At 37.1% G+C, this 25411-nt stretch overlaps 1 protein-coding gene across 3 annotated transcripts in view; it reads left to right on the top strand.

Moving 5' to 3' along the window:
- The first annotated feature begins 10461 nt into the window (after window positions 1-10461).
- The window catches only part of RICTOR (RPTOR independent companion of MTOR complex 2), a 103532-nt gene continuing 88582 nt past the window's right edge, over window positions 10462-25411 (top strand). For 2 of the 3 annotated variants that reach the window (XM_037063215.1, XM_037063214.1), the window contains exons 1-2: window positions 10462-10554; window positions 10724-10771. In XM_037063215.1, coding sequence (XP_036919110.1) covers window positions 10506-10554; window positions 10724-10771 — 97 coding nt within the window. In that variant the 5' untranslated portion in view covers window positions 10462-10505. Of the gene's footprint in view, window positions 10555-10723; window positions 10772-19572; window positions 20187-25411 lie in introns of those variants that run through there. The other variant, XM_037063216.1, reaches the window with a different exon arrangement.

Below are 25411 nucleotides of genomic sequence, written 5' to 3'. Positions count from 1 at the left end.
GGAACTAGTAGCATACTGCACATACTTTTCTGCAAGTCACTTTTGTTCATTGTTATGCTTGGGAAAGGTATAGCCCTCCATTGAATGAACAAACCACAGAGATTTCTGGTTTTCTACAGAAGTCCTGTTTTTCTACAGAAGTGCCCATTTTCTGCTCTCAAAAACAACGCTATTATGAACATTTATGTCAGGGTTTCCCTGGGCGTACTTATGAGGGCTTCTCTATTGAGTATATGCTAAATTGCCGCTGAGAATATTTGCCCTGGTCGGGTAGCTCAGTTGGTTAGAGCACGGTCCTGATACCCCAAGGTTATAGGTTCAATCACTTGTCTGGGCACATACAAGAATCAAGCAAAGACTACATATCATAAGTGGAACAACAAATCAACGTTTCTGTCTCTTTCTCTACAAAAACAATGAATAAAATGTTTTTAAAAATAAAAACATGGGTATTCTTTTGTTGTTGAGTGGGTCATTCTATAAGTGTCAATTAGGTAAAGTAGTTCGAAGTATTGCTCAGATATTCTATAAGCTGACTGATTTTTCTGTGTACTTGTCCTGTTGATTGTGGAGAAAAGAGAAGTCTTCAACTCTAGTTCTGTATTTGTCTCTTTTTCCTTGCAGTTTGCTGTTTCTGCTTCCTGTTTCTGTCTCTCGTTATAGCCATACCACACTGTTTTAATGACTGCAGCTTTGTCATGAGTTTTAAAATCAGGAAGTACATAATTAAGTTACTTTTAATATAATATTTAGTATGAGAGGGCAGCTAATCTCCTATGTAGATATTTGTATAACAAACTTCTTAACTAATCATCATATATCTTAAACTAATATTGCACTACATCACATATAATGATAACCTTCTGTCTAATTTTCTATATATTTCTCTTCTACAAGTTAAGCCTACAATACATTGTTATTGCCTTTTAAATAAGTAATTGTCTTTAAAAAATCTTTTTTATTTACTGATATATTGACCTTTTTTTTTACTTATATATAAACCAAAGCATTCTTTGTCCTTTATGTAAATCTGAATTTCCATCTGGTATTATTTTCCTTAAGGCTACAAGACCTCCTTTAATATTTATCAAACAACAAATTTGCTTGTGACAAATTCTTTGAAATTTTTACACCTGAAAAATGTTTTCACCTCACTTTTCTTTTTGAAATTTGATTTTACAAGATATATAACTCTAAATTATAGATATTTCTTTTCTTTTTCACTTTAAAAATGTCATTTAATTGAATTTTGGCTTGCATCATTTCTGACCAGAAGTCAACAGTGATTCTTATTGTTTTTGCCTATAGTTCATTGGCCTTTTGCTTTCTTCTCTGATTATTCTATCTTTCTGTTCTTTATCTTTGATATTTGACAATTTGACTAATATATATGCCTGGGAGTATTTTTCTTTATGTTTATTGTGTTTATGATTCTTTCTGATTTTTGGATCTGTGTTTTCATAGTTTCCATCAAATCTGTAACATTTCAGCCATTAGTAATGCACCACTTAATGATGTGAAAATGGTCTGAGAAATATTTCATCGGACGATTTCATTATGTGAACATCATAGTGCATTTACAGAAACCTGAATGGTGTAGCCTACTACACAGCTGGGTTATATGGTATAGCCTATAGCTCCTAGGTTATAAGCTTGTGCAGCATGTTACTGTGGAAAACAACACTAAATTAAATCAAGCACCAGGGAAAATGATGCAATCTAGAGATGTGGTAAACACAACATGCGGCTGTTGCAAATGTAACAAACACGGTACACTGTTTTATAGCAAAATACGTTTTCTAAGTAGAAAGAGTACACTCCACAGTAATGATAAAAAGTATAGTATAGTCAATACATAGACCAGCAATAGTCATTTATTACCGTTATCAAGTACTGTTCTGTACATAATTGTGATGGTGTACTGTTACATGTCAGAGAGTGCAGTGTGTTTCTGGAGCATTGCAACTAACATGAGGGACAAAATGCACTACAATGTTACAAGACCTATGACATCCTTAGGAAATAAGACATTTTCAGCTCGACTATAATCTGAGGGGACCACCATTATAGATGCAGTTTGTCATAGAACAAAATGTCATAATGCAGTGCGTGACAGTATTCCTTCAATATATTTTTTCTGTCCTAATCTCCCCTTTTATTTTTCTTCGGGTTCCAAATACATGTGTTTTTAGACTGTTTGATTATTTATTTTTACTTGACTCACTAAGGCTTTTTTTTCAGTCTTCTCATATTTTTTTCTATTGGTCTAGCTTCACATTCAGTGGTCCTTTTTCTTTTTTAGTGTCCCATGTGTTATCTTCTGATGGATTCTAACATTTTTATATTGTTTTTTTCACTTCTAGAATCTTCACTTGATTCTCTTTTAGACCATACATTTCTCTAGTCAGAACCCCCATCTGTTCATTCATTATGTCCAACTTTCCTTTTAAATCTTCAAACCTACTTATAAAATTCTGTTAATCCCGACACCTATGTTACCCCTGCACCTATTTTATTGACTATTTTTTCTCATGTCAATGGGTCACATGTTCCTGATTTTTTTACATCTAATGTAGTTTTATGACAGGCTGGATATTATAAATGTGAGAGCTGAGATGTTGTTGCTTTCTTTTTAAGGGGTTGTGTAGGGTTTTCCCCCATTACTAGTTAGTGTACTCGCAGATCAGATTCTTCCAGTTGAGACTTAGTTTCGGGTTTTGTTTGGATGTGCCTACAGCAGCCTTTGTTGTAGGAGTAGCGCAGATTTCCCCCTAGGTTATGACCTTTACAGGGTCTCCAGCAGCTCTTTCCCTAAACACAGTAATAGCCTTCCGGGGGTCTTCACTGAATGTTCAGAGTGTTCACCCAAGTTTCTTCTCCTCCTGCTTGGAACTCTAACATCTCCTAGCAATCTGCAACTTCTGGAACGCCCCAGTAGTTGCTCTCCGCCGGGCCTCTCGAGGACTCGTCCTGTGGTTACACAGCTTCAGATCCTTTAAATAATCAGAAGGATCCGCGCACACGTTTCTGGAGCAGAGCTCCTACTCCGTCTAGCTACCTTCCCTCCGACATCCTCAAATTTCGCCTGCCTCCTTATGTCTGAACTTCGGGTTGTTTTTTCCCTTCAACTGGTGAGATTGATGTGGTTTGTTTGGGTTCCAGAGCCCGTGTCATATTTCGCAAGGTGTCCTCGGGTAAAAACCAGAGAGCTCATTCTGCGGTGGAGCTCACCTCGTTTGTTTCTTTGGTTTACTTCAAGGGCACAGTGCCATGTTATCTATTGTCCGAAGCCTTAAAACGTTGCCCATACGTTTTGTCGAGATGAATAGCTGTTTATTGTGAGAAAGCAAAGCCAGTATCTATTTTTTTATCATGGACGAAATCAGAAATTCTTCATTTTAAAGGTCATTTCATATGTGGCTACTTTTTACTCTGTTTCTTAACAGTATTTGAAGTTCATGCCCTATATTTATTTTTATTTCTTATTATTACTCATGGTGACTTTTTCCAATGAGTTTGATGATGTTTGAACATGAGTTTTTATTTGTTTCATCTTAATTTGTGAAGAGCCAGGGACTTTTCCTCAGACAGGGTTTGTAATTGCTGCTACTGGAAGCCAGGGGTCGCTACCAACCTGGGTCAGCTGGGCTTAATTTGGAATCTCCGGTTTTGCCTTTCTACCTCGTGGTACTGGTACTGGCACTGGCTTAGTCTTCAGATCTCGGGTGTGCACTGGATAGCTCTTTTCTTTCTTTTTTTTTAAAGATTCTATGTATTTATGTTTAGAGAGAAGAAGGGGGAGAAAGAGAAGGAGAGGATGTGTGAGAGATACATCGATCAGTTGCCTCTCACATGCCCCAGTTGGGGGTCCTCATGCGCAACCCAAGCATATGCCCAGACCGAGAATTGAACTGGTGACCTCTTGGTTCTCAGCCTGGCACCCAATCCACTGAGCCACACCAGCCAGGGCTCCAGTTTTCTATTTGCTCAATGTCTCTTTACTTGGAGTGACTGCTTTGTTTTTCTGTTTTCTGAAGGAGGACTTGGGGAAGTTTTTTTCAGCCAAAAAGAAAGGAAAATGAAAGAAAGAAAAAAATAAACTATTGATGTTTATTATACAGACGAACAATGAAGCTGTCATTTGGTCAGTGGGTTAAATTGGCGGGAGCCATATGAAGTGGCCCCAGGGAGGATTGGAGATTCCGAGGCTTGGAGGAGCCCACAGCACTTCCTCAGGAGTCCTTCCTGCTTGGGCACAGGGCCACATACTACCGGCGGGAAGTGGGCTGAAGGAGTGTGTTTTAAAGTGTCCTTCTTGAAATGGACGCTTGGCTTAAAAAGAACCTTGCATGAAAACCTGCATGTAACATAAATAATGAAGGAACAAGCACAAGGTTTTAAAATATGAAAGACCAGATTCTTCTACCACTGATATTAGCATTTCATCAAAGTCATTACACACTAAAAAAACCACAATAATTTAATCAGGCATCGCAACATCAGCCACTGTTTTAAAAATTGAAATTAGGTTATGTGAAATATGAATTTTTGTACAGAATTTTTTACTATTACTTAACTCTAAGTGTATATTATTTCTTGAGATGTTAGCTAACGATAATATAAAACTATTTAGCAAAGTATTTAAAAATAAGCATTGGGAATATGAAAACAATTTTCTATATTTTTCAGTGATTTTGCAAGTCATGAAGTGTTGATTGAATCTGTTGCTTTGCAAAACAGAGCAACTTCATCTTACAGATCAAAAGGTATATAACAAGAGGGAATATATCGGCATTTCCTGCTGTGCTAAAAAAAAAATGGCTGGAAAAAACCCACAAAGAAAACAATTTGTTGACAAAACTAAAATGCAGGAACATTAGTCAACCAAGATGGGAAAAGGAAAAAATAGCTGAAGATTTGAAGAAAAAGGTATTTGGACAAACAAGTATTATAGAATTTTCGCAGTACAGTTAGATGAAAGCATAGAAGTTTCTACACTTGCCCCAGCTTAGGGTGTTTGCTAAATTCTGTTCAGCAATGAAATACACAAATAACTAGTTCTGTGCCCCCAAAGTAAAGATGTTCCAAGGAATGTGTATCGTTATCGCTAAATAGCTTCCTTAATAAAAGCCATGATTTATGAAAAATCGATGAAACAGTCACTTTAAATGAAATTTAAAAATTAGAGATTCACAGAAAAACAGAGATAGTACATGTGATAATTTTGTATAATAAAGACCTTTAAATTGCAGTTTAATTTTCACACTATGCAAAGAGAAGGGGCGTGACTATGAAAATCTTTTGCACCATGCAAATGTTTTATGTTTATTTAGTGGCAAAGTTTTTTTCATGATGATTGGTGGTTTCCAGTCTCATGTTTACTTAGTGGATTTTTTAAAAATATTTTTTCCTTCAAAGTATATGTGATAACAATAACAAAGTTATTACTGATCAGAATAAATGTATACAGAGCATTTATAAAAATAGATATTTTAAAAATATTTCCACAGTTTTGTGATTTCCTTCTGAAACAATTAAAAATATAAATGTCACCTCTATAATATTAGCACATTTAAAAATCTTGCAAACAGATTTTTCTAACCAGCTAAAAATCCTTTGGATCAAGAGTTTTAAAACCATTTGCTAAAAATTTTTGAATGTTACGTCTTCCAGCCTATGAAAACCAATTGACATTAAGAAAAATAGACATTTAATATGTAAAGTTAAAGAACTTCATCATTACTAAGCCCTTATTATATGAAATAGTAAAAGGATTTATCTAAGAAATAGGAGATCAAAAACTATGAGCAGTAAAATGACAACAAACTCACTATCAACAACTGAATCTAAAAACAAAGACCAAACAAACTAGAAGAGGAACAGAATCAGAGAAATGGAGATCACATGGAGGGTTTTCAGTGTGGAAGTAGAGGGGGTGAATGGGGAGGAGGGGAAGGTACAGGGAATAAGAAGCATAATTGGTAGGCATAAAACACACAGGGAGAGATTAACAATAGTGTAGGAAATAGAGAAACCACAGATCTTGTATGTACAATTCATGGACATGCACTAAGCAGAGGGGGCAATGCTAGAGGGTGGGGTGGGACACAGGGCAGAGCGGGGAGAAAGGGGAGAAAAAAATGGGACAACTGTAATAGCATAATCAAGAAAAGATACTGAAAAAAGATAGACATTTATTAGCCAAGTTACATTAAAAAAAAACCTTTGTATTACTGATGGATAGAATTGAAAAAAAAACGAATGTTATGATTTACAAACAGCAGCCAATAAAACAGTTCTTCCATTTTTTAATTTATATTTTGTAGTTTCGGCGATTAAATCTCAACATCCAAATAAACCCTTCTTGGAATTAGACTTTTGAGTTGCTGTATCACAAAGTATTGTGCAAGAAATTTTAAAAACAATGAAATATATTTAGCACCATTGCTTTTTTGTGCCATTAGTAATATAACATTACAAATTACTTTTAACTATTTTTTGCCTTTATGTTTTGTTTAATAAAGAAGTAAATATACATATGTTGGAGTATGTGGACAAATTATTTTAATGAGATTCACAGACAAACAATTTTCATGAGTCCTTTACTGAACAAATTATTATAATCATATACATACAATTGTGGTTGGGGATCACCAACAAAATCTCTCTACAATGTTTTCCTTTAAAATGTTACACAGGTAAAAATTTGTTTTAGGACAATAAAAATGAATAAAAAGAAAGATAAAAATATCACTGAAAATTCTACCAACCAACGATAATCACTGTTGAAATTTCAGTGCACAAACTTCCAAATTTTATTTTACAAATATGTCTCTTCTTTCACAGACATAGGCATTTCTTCATTTAAAACTGTGTTCTTAGAGGGCCTTTATATCTTACAGAATTTTTTAAATGAAATTTAAAGATTTTGTGACAGAAATTAAAATTTAAGGCAATAATACTAAAAGGCTACTTCCTTCTGTGACCGAGGCTGAATCTTTATAAACGACCCTGTGTCGGATTATAACATTTGCTGAATTGAGCCCATTGCCTGTCACTTTATTATTATTTTTATTGACCAATTTGAGAGAGAGAGAAAGAAAGCGGGAGAGGGAGAGAGAAACATCACTTTCTTGTTCCACTTATTTAGGCAATCATCGTTTTGCTTCTTCCTCCTGCCCTGACCTGGAATTTAACCTGCAATCCTGGCATATTAGGATGAGGCTCTAACCAGCTGAGCTTCCTGGCCAGAACCCCATTGCCTGTCACTTTAATAATTTTTATCTAAATGCTACATGTGTGGTTTAACTATGAAGAGAAATTACAAAAAAAAAAAAAGACTGATTAAATGTGTTTCTTGACTTGCTTTATCTTCATTCGAATGGCCTAGGTCATAAGGCAGATAAAGGGAACTAAGATTTGGGCAAGACTTCGTTTCTGATCCTTGTTACCACTGTACCTGAAACCAATGCGATTTGGTTTATCAGCTAGAATAGTATCTGTGTGCAATAGGACAGAAAGTAGACCCCAGAGAGTGACCAGCAATAGAGTCTTTATATGGTCTGAATCCAGCAGTTATCTCTCTGAGGTGTGGTCCTGGACCTAATCTCATATAACATTTTTTATCAATGACTAATACTATGAGAAAAAACATTCATTCACACAGAAAATGAAACCTAGTTGGGGAATGAAAACTAAGAAGAGGAAGTCACATTCTCAATGACCAGATTAGAATCGAAATGACCCGGAAAATTGGAGTAGTCAGAAGTAAACAAAATGAGTAAGAAACAGGAATGGGGGGAAAAAGGGAAGAAAAGCAAGTTTCAAGAGGAGGCGTGGCTAGTAATTGGCCAGTATAAAAGACATGTTAAAAAATAATGTAGTGCTATTGTTTAAAAAGCAAACACAACATTATGAAATGTGTTCTTTACTAAAATTTATCTAAAGTCCTGCTTCTTAGTTGAGTGTCATTTGCAAACACTAAAAACTTGTTCTTTTCTCCAGAAATGCCATTCACCATAAGAACACATGTGGAGAACACAGCCATTCAAATGAGTGAGACAGTAACAGAAGGAAAACCGGTTTCATTTTTAAGACTAAAGAGATGATTTTTTTTTTCTTCTGGAAGAGATGGAGTAACTGAATAATGCTCTTTACACAAGAACATACCGTTATAAAGATAAAAGGCTACTGAATTCAGGTTCCCCTGTATCCTAAATAATGTGAAAGTGGATCAATTGTACTAAACTTTCATGAAAGACTGAAAGAGAAAATAAAGTTAAATTGTGTTAGGAAGGAGTTAATTTAGAATAGAGAAGGATAAGAAAGAGTTTGAAAATATTAAAAAAATGTTAAGGATCTGATAGAATTTACACTGAGAGATTTCAACTCTTGTAAAATAGTGAAATGTAGTAATGCAAGGAGGGATGAAATACACATTTTTAACATTCTAGCCAGACCTCAAGTTTTGTGATTTTTGCCTGAGGCTGTAAGAACGAGTCATTTGCACCAACACGTAAAACCTACAACAGAGGGAGCAAATTGGTTATTATTAAAATTATTACTGGTGATGTCAGGAGATACTTTTAAAAAGTATTCTAATTGTGGTGCATCCTTGAATCTAAGTGCAGTATCAGCAGCAGATATGATTGAACATCTAACAAGAAAATGATCTGGAATGCACAGAGGATGGTGTATTAAGGAAGCAGGGTGCCTATTTTATTTTCCTGATGATACGACTCCACACTGCTTTTATTTTTCTTTTTAAAACTTAATTATTTTACAATTGACATGCAGGCTGTGGCAAAAGCAGATTTACAGCTGTTAGTCTGGAAAATAATAAAATAATTAAGAAATAATACAAAGATGAATTGTCACACATACTCATCACTGTAAACCTACTTTGCCCCACCCTGTATGTTAATTAAAAAACATTTTGAAATCACAGAGCAGCAAAGAAAATCAAAAATTGTATATATGTAATTCCACTACAGAGGGAAAAATCAGTTAACATTTTGATGTATTTACCTCAGGCTTTTTCTACCTACACAGACATGTAAAATATTTTATGAAGTATACTTTTGATGTATATTCTTAAACATTAATAAAAATGGCAATTTTGTAATCTCTCACTTGCTTTAATATCATGAACATTATTTCCTATTAAATATGCTAGACCTAATTCATCATTTTTAATGGCTGCAATAATTTTCATAAGTCCTACCTTTGGGCATTTAAGTGTTTCCAATTGTTCACTATTGTTAACAACTGCAATTAGAATCTCCAATATTGCTCTTTCTTTCTTTCTTTTTTTCTTCAAGCAAGAGCATTGGAACAAGTCATCCGGGCATTTACTCAACCAACTAATTATATATCCAACATTTATTTGTGCCGGACATTACATTTTGGACACTGGGAAAGAGAGGTGGTTAACGCAAGTTTTCCATGATCAATTAATTTCCAGTCTCCAGAATAAAAACACAAGTGTTGAGGAGTAGGAGGCAACAAAACGTCCATCCTCTCTTTAAAGTAAATGTAGTTTAAGGAAAAGTTGCTGGGTCAGAGGCCAGGTGTTTATGTTAATTAGCTAAAGCGGTTTCTAGAATTAGACTCTGCAGCGTTAACAACTGTTAGGCTTACACATTAAAAGTATTAACTACATTTATCTTAGCCACTGTTTTAGCAGCCACACAGAAAATCTGGACACAGCAGCCTTCTCAGTTCCAGGAGGAAAGGAAACCCTTCCCCGGGGCCTCCTGGCATCCGCAGGCAGGACGACCCAACCCAACGCCAGCGACGCCCACCCCGCACTCCAGCTAAACAGAACTTCCCGACCACTTCCACTGGTGGGAGCCCCGGGTCGAGCGTGGCTTTGCAGATCTAATGCAAGGCCGCTTAGCAGGGAGAACAGAGCGGGGGTGGAACACAAACTTTGTTACGTGTTCACTTGGTTGGAGCATAGCGACTCTAAGCAGGGCACTGAGTTACGTTAACAATACACAGCGTTTGCTTTTGTTCTTAGTAAAAATCGTTTTAATTGATGAATAAGGAAGGGGGGTGCCTGTCCTATTCCAGGGCTTGAAAGCAAGCAGGAGAATCACACAGGATAGTTTCCGCAGGTGGCCAGCCAGCCGGCCCCATCCCGGCTTCCTCCCAGGCTGCCTGGGGTTGCGACCACGGTTTCCGAGGCGGAGAAGGGGAAGCATCTCCCACGCCGTAAACTCGCATCAATGGGATTCCCCTAGTGGGAGATACCCACTCCCAGCAGGCGTGCTCCCGGAGGGCCTGACGCGTCGCAACCTCCGACTGACAAAGCAGAGGACGCAGGAGCTGCAAGTTGCACTCAAACCAAGGGCGGGCTAGGAGAACGCACACCGCCCGCAGCGAACCGTGGCTGTGGAGGGGCGGGGAAGATGCCGCGGGGGGCGGGCGCGGCGCGCAGGGAGGGGAAGGGGTTCTCGCGCGATTGGGCGAGGTTTCCGGTGTTGTGACTGAAACCCGTCAATATGGCGGCGATCGGCCGCGGTCGCTCGCTGAAGAACCTCCGAATACGAGGTAAGTCCGCTGTAGCCCTCGCCCTCACCGCCGGGCGCCTGCCATCCCCGGCCCATGCCTTTCCTTGGCTCAGGGCTGCGGAGCAAGTCGGGGTGCTGGCCGGAGCCAGGGCTGGCGCCGCTGGCCTGCCAGCGATTCCTAATTGGGGCTGTGTGTCTGTTTCGTGCAGGGCGGAATGACAGCGGCGAGGAGAACGTCCCGTTGGATCTGACCCGAGGTAACGCGGGGCGACTCGGCCGGTGGAGGGTGCGGTGCTGGGGTGCAGCCAAGGCTGGGGGCCGGCGGCAGGGGCGGACCTCGCACGGGACCCGCGGGGGTGCGGGAACCCCAGCCTGGGGCCGCCTCCCCCGGCCCATCCCCCTTCCCGGTGGTGCCCGCTTCCCTCGCCCCGAGAGCTGCTCCGGGGCTTGGGTGCCGTGGGTCCCGGGGAGCCCCGCGCAGGACTCGGCACAGCCGGCCATTCTCGGGGATCCGTGGGTCCCCGAGGAAGCGTTTTACTTCTGTCCCAGAGTTGGTGCAGCCGAATCCTGGGGCGGCCAGAGGGAGGTGGAAGCTTGGAGGTTGTTATTTAGGTTGCGGGAGGATGTCTGTGGGAAGAGCGACCACATCCTGCCTTCCCCGTCCCCCCAGCAGAAGCAGGAGCTGCGCGGCTCGCCGCCTGCCTGTTTGCTCCTTGCCCACGGCCCGGGGACTCGCTTCTGAAAGCGAGAGGGCGATTACTGCTAAGTGTGTGATTCACGCCGTGGTCTCCTGCCGCCTGTCCTCTGGGCAGGCCGCGGGCCGGAGTTGGCGGAGCCCGTGCCTTGCCCGCCGCCGCAGGTTCGTTGTTTACCTTCTGCTGGCCCTGGGTTTGTTTACACCTTCGAACTGCGTCAACCCCCCGGGGTATTTTTAAAGACCTGACCCAGCCTCCGCCGGGAATTTCTTCTATCTGGCTCAGTGCTGGACTTTTTGGCAAAGTGTAGCTGCAGGTTTAGTTGTTGTGTACGAGGCTTTTCTTCTCTCCCCCCCACCGTAAACCGGAATTGGTCTACTCAAAACGGAGAAGTCTTCTTGCTCACTGGCCGCAGCTTGCTTAGAGACTAACCTGGGCCAGCTCTACAGAGTCAGTTTCCTTTTCGAGATCTGAAAAACACTTTGGGAAGTTACACAAACACACAAAAAAGTCACTGTAAACACCCTATCTAAAAACTAATTTTTAAATCTATGTTATGCTTGACATAGTGTTATCTACAGTATTAGACGCGAGCTCATCTCTATGTAAAGCGTAGTGTGATCTCTGATTTATTTTGTGCATCAATAGGCAAGATTACCGTTTACAATCTAAGGGGCTAATTTTAATTTAGCTACTAGAGTACATATTTTGTGAGAATATTTTATTCTGAAAGTTCCAGGACTTAGTTTTTGGTGAACCAGATTCTTTTACAGGAAGGAGAGACTCAAATACAGGGTCTGGTGCAAATAACGCCCTTTTTATTACAAAATCTCTTACTACAAAATCGTAAGCATGTAATTCTGTAATATAACAATATCACACTCAGGCACACCATATGACATTTTAGGTGAAATGTTCAAATTAAAACTAAACTATTACACCCATATTATTATCCTACCAACCACACTTAAGCAGTTCTTACTTCTGCTTGACCCTGTGTAATACAAAAGGGTTTAAGTAATAGAAATAGCAACTAATTAGATCACTAAATTGGAACTTTTTTTTCAGCAGGTGGGGTTTGAATATTACTAAAGATGGAAAGCTTTTGACTTGTGTGTAACTGTGGAAACTTGATTATATAAAATGCACATATAAAGCACACAGGAAAAATGTATATAAAATGTATGTGGGGAAAAGTTTCCTAGTAAATTTCCTAACAAAATAAGCAAAATTTCCAGGGCTCAAAATTGGCATTTGAGTTCTGTGACACACAGTTTATGAGTGATCTAATTTATATATGAGAATATATGCTTTAGATAGAGGTGAGAAGAGCATTTATTAGATTTTGAGTCTGGTTTGTTCATTAAAAGCCTGCTTGGATATGGTGCTAGAAATAATTTATAGTTGTGCTTTCACTGAGTTTGCCGAGTTCCTAGGTAAAGTGGTTTCTCTGGTTGATGTCCAAGGTTTGGGTTGGAAAAGCTATGTACAATACAAATGTGGTTCAATGCCTTTGGTTCTCCCCAGTTTTACTCAGATACACAGATAACTGTGCACATTCACTGTTTAAAATACTGTGTTCCCTGAACATTTAGTAAACCCCTATGCCCATGGGGGGCTCTAGCTTATTCAAAAAGTGCAGAAAATGCTATTTCTGCTTGCCTTGACAAAATGTATTTGTTTGTAATGAAATATACACAGCCCATTGAAACAGATGGCAAAAGCAATATGCAGCTAAGAGTGAGGGGTTATATGAAAACTGTATTCCTGAATCCCAAGGAAGTTTAGAATAAAAAATAATAATCTGAATTAGATTCATTATTTAGTGACACTTGTTTAAGAAGTTGTTCTGACAAACATTTCATTGTTAAAAGAAGATTTGTGGATCTAATGTGAAGAAATTTCATGAGGAATGAACTTTAGTAATATTTTGAGAACTGTGGGACACTCCAGATTGCAGCTGAAGGGCAGCTGTTTGTGGATTGGATTACAGTGTGTTTTAGATCGAATTTAGGTGGTCAGCTGTGTATGGGTGTGTACAATGGTGAGGCAGTGTTTGCTCTTATTCTGATTTTATATAATCTGAGAAACTCAGTGTGTAGATATCTAACAAAATTCATTATAAAGTAAAGATCATGGTCTTTGCAGTTATTTTAGGAAAATAGAGCAGACTGTAAAATCAAGTAGTTCTGGGTTGTCATCTCAGCTGTCATGGTTGTTACATTGTGAGAAAAGAATGACTAGCACTCCGAAAGTGCTCAGCACAAGACCTGATACTTCATGAGTAAAGTTAACTAAATGTTAGTTGCTTTCCTACACTGAATTCAAAATTATTTATATCACATTCAAAAAATTTCAAATAATTGTTTTGAATATTATAAACTTACAAATAAGGCATGTGTTTGAAGGGGTTTTTTGATAACATATTAAAATGGATATAATCTGAAGTAGAGTTCTTGAATGTAACAACTGCAAAAAAGTAATGTGAGATTCCAGTAAATAAGATCTAAGCAAAGAGCAACCTATTAGTGAACATAAGATAAAATATTTTATTTTATAGAACCTTCGAATTTTTTTCACTGACTCCAGAAAATTTCCTAGTAATAATAACTTGGCCAGCCTTGCAAAAGGCTTCTTGAGGCCTAGGAGAATACTAAAATGTTAAAAATTGTTGATGGACTAATTTGGATCTAATTTAGGAACCTTATGTAGCAGGTCTTCCAGTCAGCTTATTGGCAATTGTTGCTTTCAGTTTTATCCGGACAACTACTTAGTTTGTGAAAGTCTCTGATATTTGCTATTGATACTATTAAATAACCTCAGTTTTGCGTGTCAGAATCTACTTTGAAACCCAGAGGCTTCCATTAGCTACTTCTGCTGGGAGAATAGTCTATTTTTTATTGGTCCAGTTGTGTATCTCTTCCTGGTATTGAGTAGTTTGAAAAGACAAAGCATTTTTCCTGTGTAGGCCCTTTCTAGTATAATTTAACAGTACAATAATTCATTGTGTTCACAGTGAATTTTGAGGACATGGACATGCTTACATTCAAATACAATTATTAGAATATAATTTTTTTTAAAGTATTGAGGTTTTTAAAAAATTATCCAACCCTTTTACACTAGTAAGAATAGAAAAATTGTCTTAATGTTTAATACTTAGAAAAGTAGAAAGGTTTTTTGAATGATGATTTGAACACTGACTTCTTGTTTTCTCATTTCTTTTAGTTAGAACATTACTCAATGTTATTTAATTACTCACTTCAGTTAGACAAAACAAACATTGACTGAATGCCTATTGTATACTAAATGCTGAATTAAGTGCCAGAGAAATAAAGATGAGGAAGATGTTACTCTCTTTAGGAGTTTACTGGAACAGACAAAAAGTGTTTACAATGTGAAACAATAAATTAAGTAATTGAACTGTTTCAGGAGCAGAAGTAGGCCTGAGGAGAGAATGATTATAATCTGGTGGGTAGAGGATCGGAGACAACTTCAGAGAGCGGTTGACTTCTCGTGAGGATAGTCCTGGACAAAGCAGAAGGAGACTCGGGCTCTCCTCTCCGGAGAGTGTGCCACACCTTAGGAAAGGTGAAGTCTAAAGTCGGGAGGAGGAGCTGTGTAGGAGGCCACTGGTGTAATCCGAGAGATGGTGGGGGCCTAGGCCAAGGTGCTGAAGGCATAAATGAAGTTGAATAAATATAGGCATGGAGGGATCACCTCATTTGTTGTTCAAATTCCAGACTGAGTTTGGAGTCCTCCTACTCTGTCCAGAGAACTTTTATTTCTTTATTAAGATTGTAGAAGCTGTCTAATAGGTGTTTTCTTATATTCCCTTTATGTTTTTACCCTACTTAACTTCTGCTTCTGAGTCAGAGAATAAAGCATCTCTATTCCTTTCCAAGGCTAACCTGGAACAGAATTTTATGCTTCTAGTACTAGTTAATATTCTCTGTAGAACTATGATTTCTTGGTTCTTTATTCCCTTTTTGGCTCAGTTTTCTCAGGTTCAGCAACCTATGTTGTGTCCTTCGTATGGATCAGGCACTAAAACTGTACTGGGCAAGAGACGAGAAATGTAGAAAGATAAAGACAAAGATTACATAACTATTGTTTTTCTGTTGGCTCTACAGATAGAACAGTTTATCCTCATTTCACAGCTTTCTTCCTTAACCACTGTAGTCTTACAAACACAAGTCTCCCCCTGTTCCGAAAATCGTCTTAGAGGATGCTAATAACGTGCAAAATTCATTGGCATTTTTAAGTTCCCCATTCTGTTAGTAGTAGTACTGTATTTAAAATGTATTATCTCACTTAATCTTCAGCAACTTTTTGAGGTTCTCTTATTATGCCTACTTTACAGTTGAAGATAAAGGCTTTGAAATTCTAAAGGACTGAACTCAGAAAGGTAATTCAGCCAAGGTCACAGGGTTAGCGAGTGACTAACGTATCATGTACTATAGCCATATATTATTGCTATTCTTGCAACTCTTTCCTCACTTGACTTTGGTGAAATATTCTCCTGGCTCTTCTACTTCTTATGCTGCTGCTTCTCTTTACTGGCTGGTCTTGGAGCCCTTTAAGCAAGCAAGCCTTGGGGTCCTGTCTTGTTCTGTTCTCTGCTACTGGTGTTACTTCCCTAAGCAGCCTTTTCACTTATGACTTCAAAAATCCATAAATTGAGATCATTAGAATAATTACATTTTTATTCAGACTTTTTCTTCTAAGCTTGCAAAACCCATCAATATCTGTGTCTGGTGATCACAGTCGTGCTGTGTGATATGTTACACTCCATAGCATATGTACTTTTTCCTTTTTAGGAACCGCCACCTTCTTCTGGTGTTCAAGCTAGAGGTGTACAGCTCATCTTCTTTGTTTGGTTGCCAAGTTCTTCCAGTTTGCTTCGGAACTGTCTACTGAATCCAGTCTCCCTTTTTTTCCCATTGTCGTTAGTCTAGTTCACATCTTCATTGTCTCATTTGGATGATAGTCCAGTCTTCTTTTCTCTCACCTGTTTTTAATCCCCCTGCTGTATGATTGCCAGGGTTATTTCCCTGAAAGCTAGGTCTGATTTTCTTAAATAACAACAACAACAAAAAACCCACACACAGAAACTCACACTCACACCTTACAGGCCCATTTTTACTCACTGAATAGAGTCCAGATGTCTTTGCTTAGCATTGAAGGCCTTTTATGATTTATTTCAAAATTTTTTCCTGTACTATCTTAACCATACTATTCTCAGTCTGTCTTTCGGCATAGTTCACTTATATATTACTTTCTCTCCCTTTATACACAGTGCTTCTCAGAGGGTTTGGGGAGAGTTTGCTAGTCAGTACCTACCTCCCCTTTTCTCATTTTTCCCCTTGAAGATCATGCTGTGCCCCTGGTTGAGAATTACTGCTTTAGTCAAACATGACTGTGTATTATCCCTTGCCCATGACATGCGCTTTCTATTTATTTGACCTTGCGTAGGTTGTTTCCTTTGCCTAGAATTCCATTTGCAGCACTATTTATCAAACTCCTAGTTTAAGGTCTAGGTCACACGCCACTTCTGGAAATCCTTCCTAATCATTCCAGTGGGAATTCATTGCTTTCTCCTTTACTCTTCCACATCTGTTTGTTACCTTCTCAATATCACTTACCATTGCCTTACTTAAGTTCTTTGTCCAGTTTTTTTTCCTTCACTGGGCCTCAAGCATCTTCTCTACCATCTATTATACAGTAATAACTGAAGCATTTATTAAGTGGAAAAATGGAGAGATGGGAAAGGGGTAGTATAGTACTGTATTAAGGAGATCAGATGTAAGAGCATTTTAAGTTTGCAGTCCTGAAGAACAATGAACTTGATGATACCATGAAATGAAGAAATCATTTTGGGAGAGATGATATTGAGTTGCTTGTTCTTTGAGTTTAAGGCGATTGACTGTCAGAAATGTGTAAGAGATAGCAGAAAATACTGAAATGGAGATTTTAGTTGTTCTGAACTTGTGATCCGATTGTGCTCTGCATAGGCTTAGAGAGAGGGAAGAAAGTAAAGGGGAGAAGGAGCTGAAGATTTGAGTATTAGGTGAAAGTATGGCGTAGTGGAGGAGTGAGTACAAAAAAGGGGTCCACAGAAGAGGAGAAAATTAGCAAGATATGCTCTCTGAAGCCAAGAAGGAAGTTTTGGGTTGAAGGATCGATGAGATTGTAGCATTGCAGTTGGGGTCAGAAGAACTGAGTTATGCTATTCCCTTAATCTGAGGATGGTTTTGGATTGCTTATTTAACCTCTCTGAGTATCAGTTTCCTAATCTCTAAAATACATACTACTTTCCATTTGTAGCACTTTCACTTTCTGTCTTTGTGATTCTCAAATATCACTATATTTCTGGGGTATTGAAAGGTTAAAGAGAAAGCATTTATAGTCCTGTTAAGTCACTGTGAGAGGTATTCCCATAAACAGCAATGAATACATGTAGGAGTGATGCTATTTCATAGCACTTTAAATGTAAATTATAGTCAGCTATCAATTTCCTTTTAAGTGATTATCTGCAGTGACTTGCTGCCTCCTCCCCCTCCCAGGTCTCAGGCTACTGAAAATAGGGCTGTGAAAAGCACAGTGGGGTGAGTGAATGGTTTGCATGCCTGTGTATCTGTACCTCTGACCATCACCAAGCTACATACAGTCCACTCTCAGTTATCTGCACTCGATATAAGGTGAATAATCATGGAAGAGTGCTAAATGTATAATCTAAATAGCATTACTTATGTGTGCCTTGGGAAGATTTTATACTCTTTCCTCCACTATAGTAAATTGAAGTATCTAGTGTATGAATTATTAGCAGCAATTTTTATTCCCCGAGCAAATACTATTAAACAGTGGAAGTAAACAGACTAAAGAACTTATTAGGTGATCTACATGTGAATAATTGAGAGTTGGCTGTGCTTTTTTGGATCATCCATTGTTTTGTATTTGTGCTTTTGTTAGTGTGGTCAGGTTAGAGTGATTAGCTACTTTAAAATTGTATCTCTATGATGAATTATACAGATGCTAAAATAAAAGGAAAATAATTATGTAAAACTAACTAAATACAACATTCATATATCTTGAGTCATAGGGTTGAAATAAAACCTGAATCTGAGTACATTCTTAACATTCTTTTTACAGAGTTATACAGCCACAGAGTGCATAAACTAAACAATGTACCTGGCAATGAAGAGTTTTGTGTAAAATATAATACAATTGAGGATATACTGAAGATTCAAACATATCCTATTTAAGGAGTCAATCGATTAGTAAGAAATACAGAAGGGAGTTTTAACCTTAATTACTTGAATTTTAAAGACTCTGGCTCCTTCAATTACTTTACCATTTTTTACCCCTGTATGTTGAAGAAATTTGAATTTATGGTGGCTTGTTAATTTTGCTGAGAATATTTTAGATAAATATATTCTATAATTAGGTGAGTAAGTGTGAATGTAAATCAGGAAAGCATAGTTTTGGCTTTATGAATTTACATTACAGCTGGGATGTACCGGTGTCTGAGCATAGTTTAAGACTGTAGTATTTGAAGCACCTGCTGATTATCTGTATGAAGGAATCAANGAAGAAATTTGAATTTATGGTGGCTTGTTAATTTTGCTGAGAATATTTTAGATAAATATATTCTATAATTAGGTGAGTAAGTGATAATGTAAATCAGGAAAGCATAGTTTTGGCTTTATGAATTTACATTACAGCTGGGATGTACCGGTGTCTGAGCATAGTTTAAGACTGTAGTATTTGAAGCACCTGCTGATTATCTGTATGAAGGAATCAAACACTGAGGATTTCGACAAGAATGGAATAGTAAGGGATGACCCAGAGGGAAGAAAACCTCCCAGAGAGCTGACACCTGTAAGACCCTGGTGTAAAAGAATAGCATTTGAATAGTTAGAGCTCCAGCTCAGTGCTTAAAAATCGTAGTTTAATTTTCTGAACTAACATGTTTCTGGCATATTATTCAGGATTTGATGGAGAAACCTCAAGAAAAAGTCCGTGATTTCTGCATGTAAATCTCTATTTCTGGAGACCGATTATATTTTAAAATAGGGTTCTTCTAAGCTTTGAAGGCAGTTCTGGACTGAGAGATGTAGGCATATTGTAAAGTAATTGTGTGCTTTTGATTATAAGTATATAAATGCTTGGCTGCATTCCAAACCCAAGCATCAATGGTTTTCTTTCTTGCGTTGTTTTGTAGTATACGTGTCTCCTCTCCCCTTCATTAGTACTGCATGTTCAGAGGGCTCTGTAAATTTGTCAGACTTGCTTCTTGATATATGCCATTTAACAATAGAGACTATAAATGGGATGGGGAGCATTTTTGTTATTTTTACACTAAAATGATCATATTTTCTGAACTAAAAATTCAAACATGTGACTTGACAGTGATACAGAGTATTTTAATTAAAGACTATCCTGAAAAAACATGGAATGTTTCATTGCCAAATCGAGATACCCTACCCAGCCCTCTAGTTATTTCAGTAAATACTGCTCTATTAAAATAGCAAACTGTGAGTTGAATTGCCACTTTCAGGGATTTTAGTAATCTGTTCACAGTCCAGTGTAGTTTTATGTATTTCTTATAATGGGGTAGAGTGAAGAGACACAAAAACTATAAACAAAGATGGTGACCAAGACGGAGCAGCTTTCCAGATAAAAAAGTACATTTCCCTGTTTTTAGATGTGTGCACATACATATTTTTTACCAATAGTTTCATACTTTGAAAAGTCACATTTTAAATAATAATGCTAATTATTTCCATGCTTGATGTTCATCCCTCATATACTAAAAGTGTTAATTGACCTGTTTTCTTTTCTACTCATAATTCCGTATAATACACTCCCTAACCTTCACCACACCACCATCACCATCAGCCCTCTCCCCCAAGGAAAAAAAAAAAGAGAAAAACTGAGTAGAATTGCAGAAAGAGTGAGAAGACTCCAGTGGTCGGAGGTAGGTGAGCTGTGCACTGTGACGTTTAGCTATACAGCAGTGTCTGTGTGTGACCGGGTGGCAGATGGAATATTGTGGACATGTTACTTATCACATGTGTTGTAGATAAGTTTTTAATTGTATCTGTAACTTGTGGTATTAGCATACAGTCATGACAGTGGGGTACCTTGTGTATTTAAAATGGCTTGACGCTTATTTTTAAACTTAGGTTGTAACTTCTAGTGTTATTTTTGAATGGCATAGTTAATTTGGTATAAAGTAAGTTAGATTAATCTTATGTCATAAGATTTCATGTATCATATAAATTTTTTTTTTAAAGATTTTATTTATTTATTTATCTTTAGAGGGGAAGGAGAGAGGGAGAGAAACATCAATGTATGGTTGCCTTTCGTGCGTCCCCTGCTGGTAGTTAGCCTGCAAGGAACCAGCCTGCAACCCAGGCATGTGCCCTGACTGGGAATCGAACTGCGATCGTCTGGTTCGCAGGCCTGCGCTCAATCCACTGAGCTACGCCAGCCAGGGCTCATGTATCATATAAATTTTTAACAAAAGATTTTTGTGGCTTTTTAAAGAATTGAATTTTAGATTAGTATAGTGTTAAAAATGTTTAAATCCCTTTAAATCCCTTTATATATTTTAATAAGAACCTTAAAAAAGCCATTTGCTCCTTCCTTGGGGAGAGTTCACTGTGTTCATGTTTCAGCATTGTTTTGAATATATGAATATATTGTTTTACATAGAAAAATGGAAGATATACTAAAAGATGCTGGCTATTTTTCAAAAGGAAATGAAAAGATTAAGACATTTGGATAAATTGTCACAGCTAATCTTTTGCTTTTATTGCTTTTTCTAATAGTTACCTGGTCTCTTTCAAAAGAGTCAACTTTATTTTTGAGTTTTAGGAAAAGTTTTTCACTTACATCAATAATCGTTTCTATAAAGTACCACAGAAAACAGTGTAATTATTTTTAAAACAAGTAATTATATTGCCTGGGGTACATATTCATTACATATTCACCTGTGGTACTTGAATGTGAGTATATTGGAAGAGGTATGTGTGCATATAAATATTGTGTATATCTTTAAGCATATTTGGAAGCTACTTTAGAAATTATCTGACAGATGTCATTCATTATCAGACCTTTCACTGATAAGTGGCTTATTCAAAGAGGTTTGTTCTTTTTTTTAATAGCTATGTTTGTTAATAAAATCATCCTATCAGATTAACCAAAAATTTAATAAAAGAATAATTTTTTAGTAATTGGCTTTAGTTCTTGAAACAGTTCTTTTATTTTATAAGTATTTACAAATATAAAGTAGTGGATCTGATCAGGTTGTGCACTGTCATATGCTATTAGAGAGACTTTTACATTTTTCCTCTCATTTTATAGGCTGATCACCAAGTATTTATTGAATACCACTAGTGTGTCCGGTATTGTTCTGGTTGCTAGGTGTTTAAGACATGATCTTTAATTACAAAAAATAGCAGCAGCAGCTCCCATATTTTGAACCTTACTATAAAATGTTGGGAACTGTGTTAAAAACATTATTTAAATTCCCATATGTAATCCTCTACATGCCTAGGAAATACATATTAATATTCCTGTGAAGAAAGGGCCCAGGGACTGTCTAACCAGCCCCAGGTCCCTTGGCAGCAGGAAAGAGAGGTAGGGTTCAGGTCATGTTTATTGTTTTTGATGCTAAAACTCGTGTACTTAACCCTTCACAGTTTTTATAAAAAGAAGGTAACCCATATTGCTGGAATAATTAGTAAGCAGATGAGTATTCTGTATATTGTAGGACTGTTGATTTGCAGCACTAAGGAGGCAAGTTACTGCCTGAGCTCTGAAATAGATGTTTTAAACATTTTGGATGAAATTATTTCTAGAACTATTACATATGTCTCTCCTTTCTTAAGAAAATATTAACTATAGTTTAATTATTTCTCTTTGGCTAGGGGCATCGTTATGATACCAGTTACTGTGCTTATTACCACCCGATGGAACCTCGACTGCTCTTTTTGATCTTATGTGCCGTTTCATTCCCCTCAGCTCTCGCTTCACATTGCACTATTGTTTCTCTGTTTAGCAGTCTTTAAATTCTTTAGTTATTACTTTCACTGTGTTATAAAATAACAGCTGTACCTAGACTGGTTAATCTATATGGAAAATAAAGATAAGTGGGTTGTCATTATAAGGAATTACGGGGTCTACTATCAATAATATATATATGATTGCAGTGAGTAAAATTTGGAATGATACATACTTTGAATTTTTATGGCCATCTTTTGGAGTGCTTGTTTCGTATTCTGGCTATTTTCCAGATAGGTAATTGTCTCATAGCCTAGTTCAAGGTAGGTGAGGTATGACTTGATAAAGTTGGTATATCTGTATACAATATGACCAGTAGGATTATATAAACATAGATAACAAAGTACAACATATAACTAATATGTACAAAATAACATTTAATAACATACTAATTGCATGATACAAAGACATTCTAGCCCTGGAGCTAAGACCATGATGGGCTTTGGAGCCAGACAGATCTGCATTTGAATCTTAACCCCCCCCCCCTTTTCTCATGTCTATTGGAGGTAACACTTATTCGAGGAGTAAAAATGTTTATAAGTTATTTATTAGTTTGGACACATAGATAAAAATGAATAGGTATCAGGTGTTCTTTATGTTGTCAGTTAAAGCAAAGGAGATAAGAGAAGGGAGAGATAAGCCTGAACCGGAAAAAATAAAAGTGGGGCATTGTTTCAACATTGAGTGATTAGGATGCAGTTAAATCAAGAAGAGTAGGGCATGAGAAAGGCATGAAATATGTTACTGGGACAGGAATAAAAGCACATAGAATTTTAGCATTTACATTGAATTTGTAGGGAGGAGTACGTTATTGAGGGCCTTGAAAACTGAGTGGAGATGTTAGACCCTTTTTTATTTTTCATGTTAAAATACCTAATGTAGTGAGAGAACAGTGAACGTTATTTAAAAATATATTTAACTGAATGAAAACATGGACCCCAAAATGGTTCTCGTAAATGTAAACTTCTATGAATTTTGACAAATTGAAAACAGGGTTAATCAGAATATTGCAGTACCCTAGAAACTCCTATTTTGTCTGCTTCCAGGCACTGCTTCCCCCGCCAAGGACACACCCCTGTTCTGACTTATAACATGATAGATTGGTTTTTCTTGGTTTTGAACTTTATATAATGTACTCATAAGTCTGTACTCTTGTGTGTGACTTTATTTGCCCAATATTGTGCTGTTTCATCACCATGGATGTCGCGTTAATGTTGTTTTAACCAAGTCTGCCCCTCTGTGTTGGGGTGTCATGATGCACAGGGATTATTTGGATGGGCAGGAACGTGTATGAGTGGGTAAAGTTTGGACAAATCACACTAACTCCTGCTTTCTTTAAAAATGTTCAGTAGTTTTTTGAATATCTCTCTTTTGTATCTTCAGCCTGACCTTTTAATTTAATAGGCTTTAGCCAGTTAACACATCTACATGAGTGAATTTTTCCTTTAATTTTTTTATAACTATTTAATGAAAAGGAAGCATAATCAGATCTCCATAAAGAGTTCTGCCCTGGCTGGTGTAGCTCAGTGGATTGAGCGTGGGCCTGTGAACCAAAGGATTGTGGTTTGATTCCCAGTCAGTTCGATTCCTGGGTTGCAGGCCAGTTCCCAGCAGGGGATGCACAAGAGGCAACCAAACATTGGCATTTCTCTCCCTCTCTCTTTCCCTTCCCCTCTAAAAATAGATAAATAAAATCTTTTTTAAAAAAGTTCAGAGCTACAGATTAGAAAGCAACTTAGAAAAATTAGAAATTCAATCCAATAAAAGTTTTTGTTGACCTACTTTAGTTGGTGGAATGGTTACCAAAATTGGTTTAGTGTCTCCACCCAGAAAAATGGAGTGTGATGACCATTGCTTGGTCTTCATTTCAGTAACATGTACATGTGGACAGTAACATGCTTATGTGGAAATATTTGTTACTGTGTTATATTTACAACATGTAGTTTTAAATATACATCAGAGTGGAAAAGTTGTTAGAGTATAAAAAAGAAATGCTTCTTCTTGAAAAAATGTACATATTTAAATGTCCAATTCTTTTTTCTTAAGAGTTCAATAACAGGACGTGCTATAGAAATGCACTACGTTTTTCTGTTGCTGTGATAGTGTTTTATGTTCCTTGACTTGAAAGAAAATTAATTTTTAAAGTTTTTTAAACTTAATTTTGTGTTGATTTTAGTTGGTGATGATTTGGTAGAAAACTTATTCATAGACCATTTCTTTATGTTTATATCCAAGAAATTAGAACTGAGTATTCCATAGGAAATTGATTAATACTTGACAACATGTGCTTGGCATAGATTAGTACAATAAAGCACATTACACTTATTTCTCTATGCACTGTCAAGTGTAAATGTGAAAGTAAAACAAAAAATACTCAACTCTACTAAAGGTGAAGAAATTTCTGATGAAATATATTTTCTAAATGTTGATCATTTAAAAAATATTGGTATTCATTTTAAATTCAGGGTGGGCTGAAAGTAAGCTTACAGTTGTGAGAATGCAAATGAGTTTACTTTTGTATTATTGTATTATTATTATATTATTATTTTACATATGAATAGCTGTAAACCTACATTTGCCCCACTGTGTATTTGTTCATTGGAAGTATGGAAAACAGTGAATTCATAATTCTCTGAAGGTGAGAACATTTAATAATCTTGAAGATCCTTGCTGATTCTGAGTCTAGACTATTTAATTCACTGAGCAGTTTTAAACTAAGTATAGATTATTAGCTACCAAAAGAATACTTGTTTTTAGTGGTGAGTTTTGAGTGATTGCTTATAAAATTCTATTAATTAGGAATGGCAGAATGCAGTAAATCTCTCTTTTTAAACCATGTTTTTAAGGATATTACTATTGCTCTTAAACATACTGGCACAGCTTATTTTTTTTCAACTATTTTAAATTATTTTTCCTAGAACTGAAGTAGTATGGTAAACTCTTGGCCATCCAACATGATTGGAATTTGGTCTGAAATTATATTTTGATTGTTTAAAACATTACCAGATGTGAAGGGTTTATCAGATGAACTGTTGTTTTAGCAGACAGTCTCCTAGTTTTTTTATACTATACTTTGAAGTAGGTGTCTCCTTCTGTGCAGTCCTCTTAGAAAGGCATGTACTTGTTCCAGGGGTG

Source organism: Sturnira hondurensis, unplaced genomic scaffold (assembly GCF_014824575.4).
Source record: "Sturnira hondurensis isolate 20B ecotype Veracruz unplaced genomic scaffold, ASM1482457v3 Scaffold0014384, whole genome shotgun sequence".
In the NCBI taxonomy this organism is placed as follows: domain Eukaryota; kingdom Metazoa; phylum Chordata; class Mammalia; order Chiroptera; family Phyllostomidae; genus Sturnira; species Sturnira hondurensis.
Note: the sequence above shows the minus strand (reverse complement) of the source record. Positions and strands in the feature narration are given on the sequence as shown.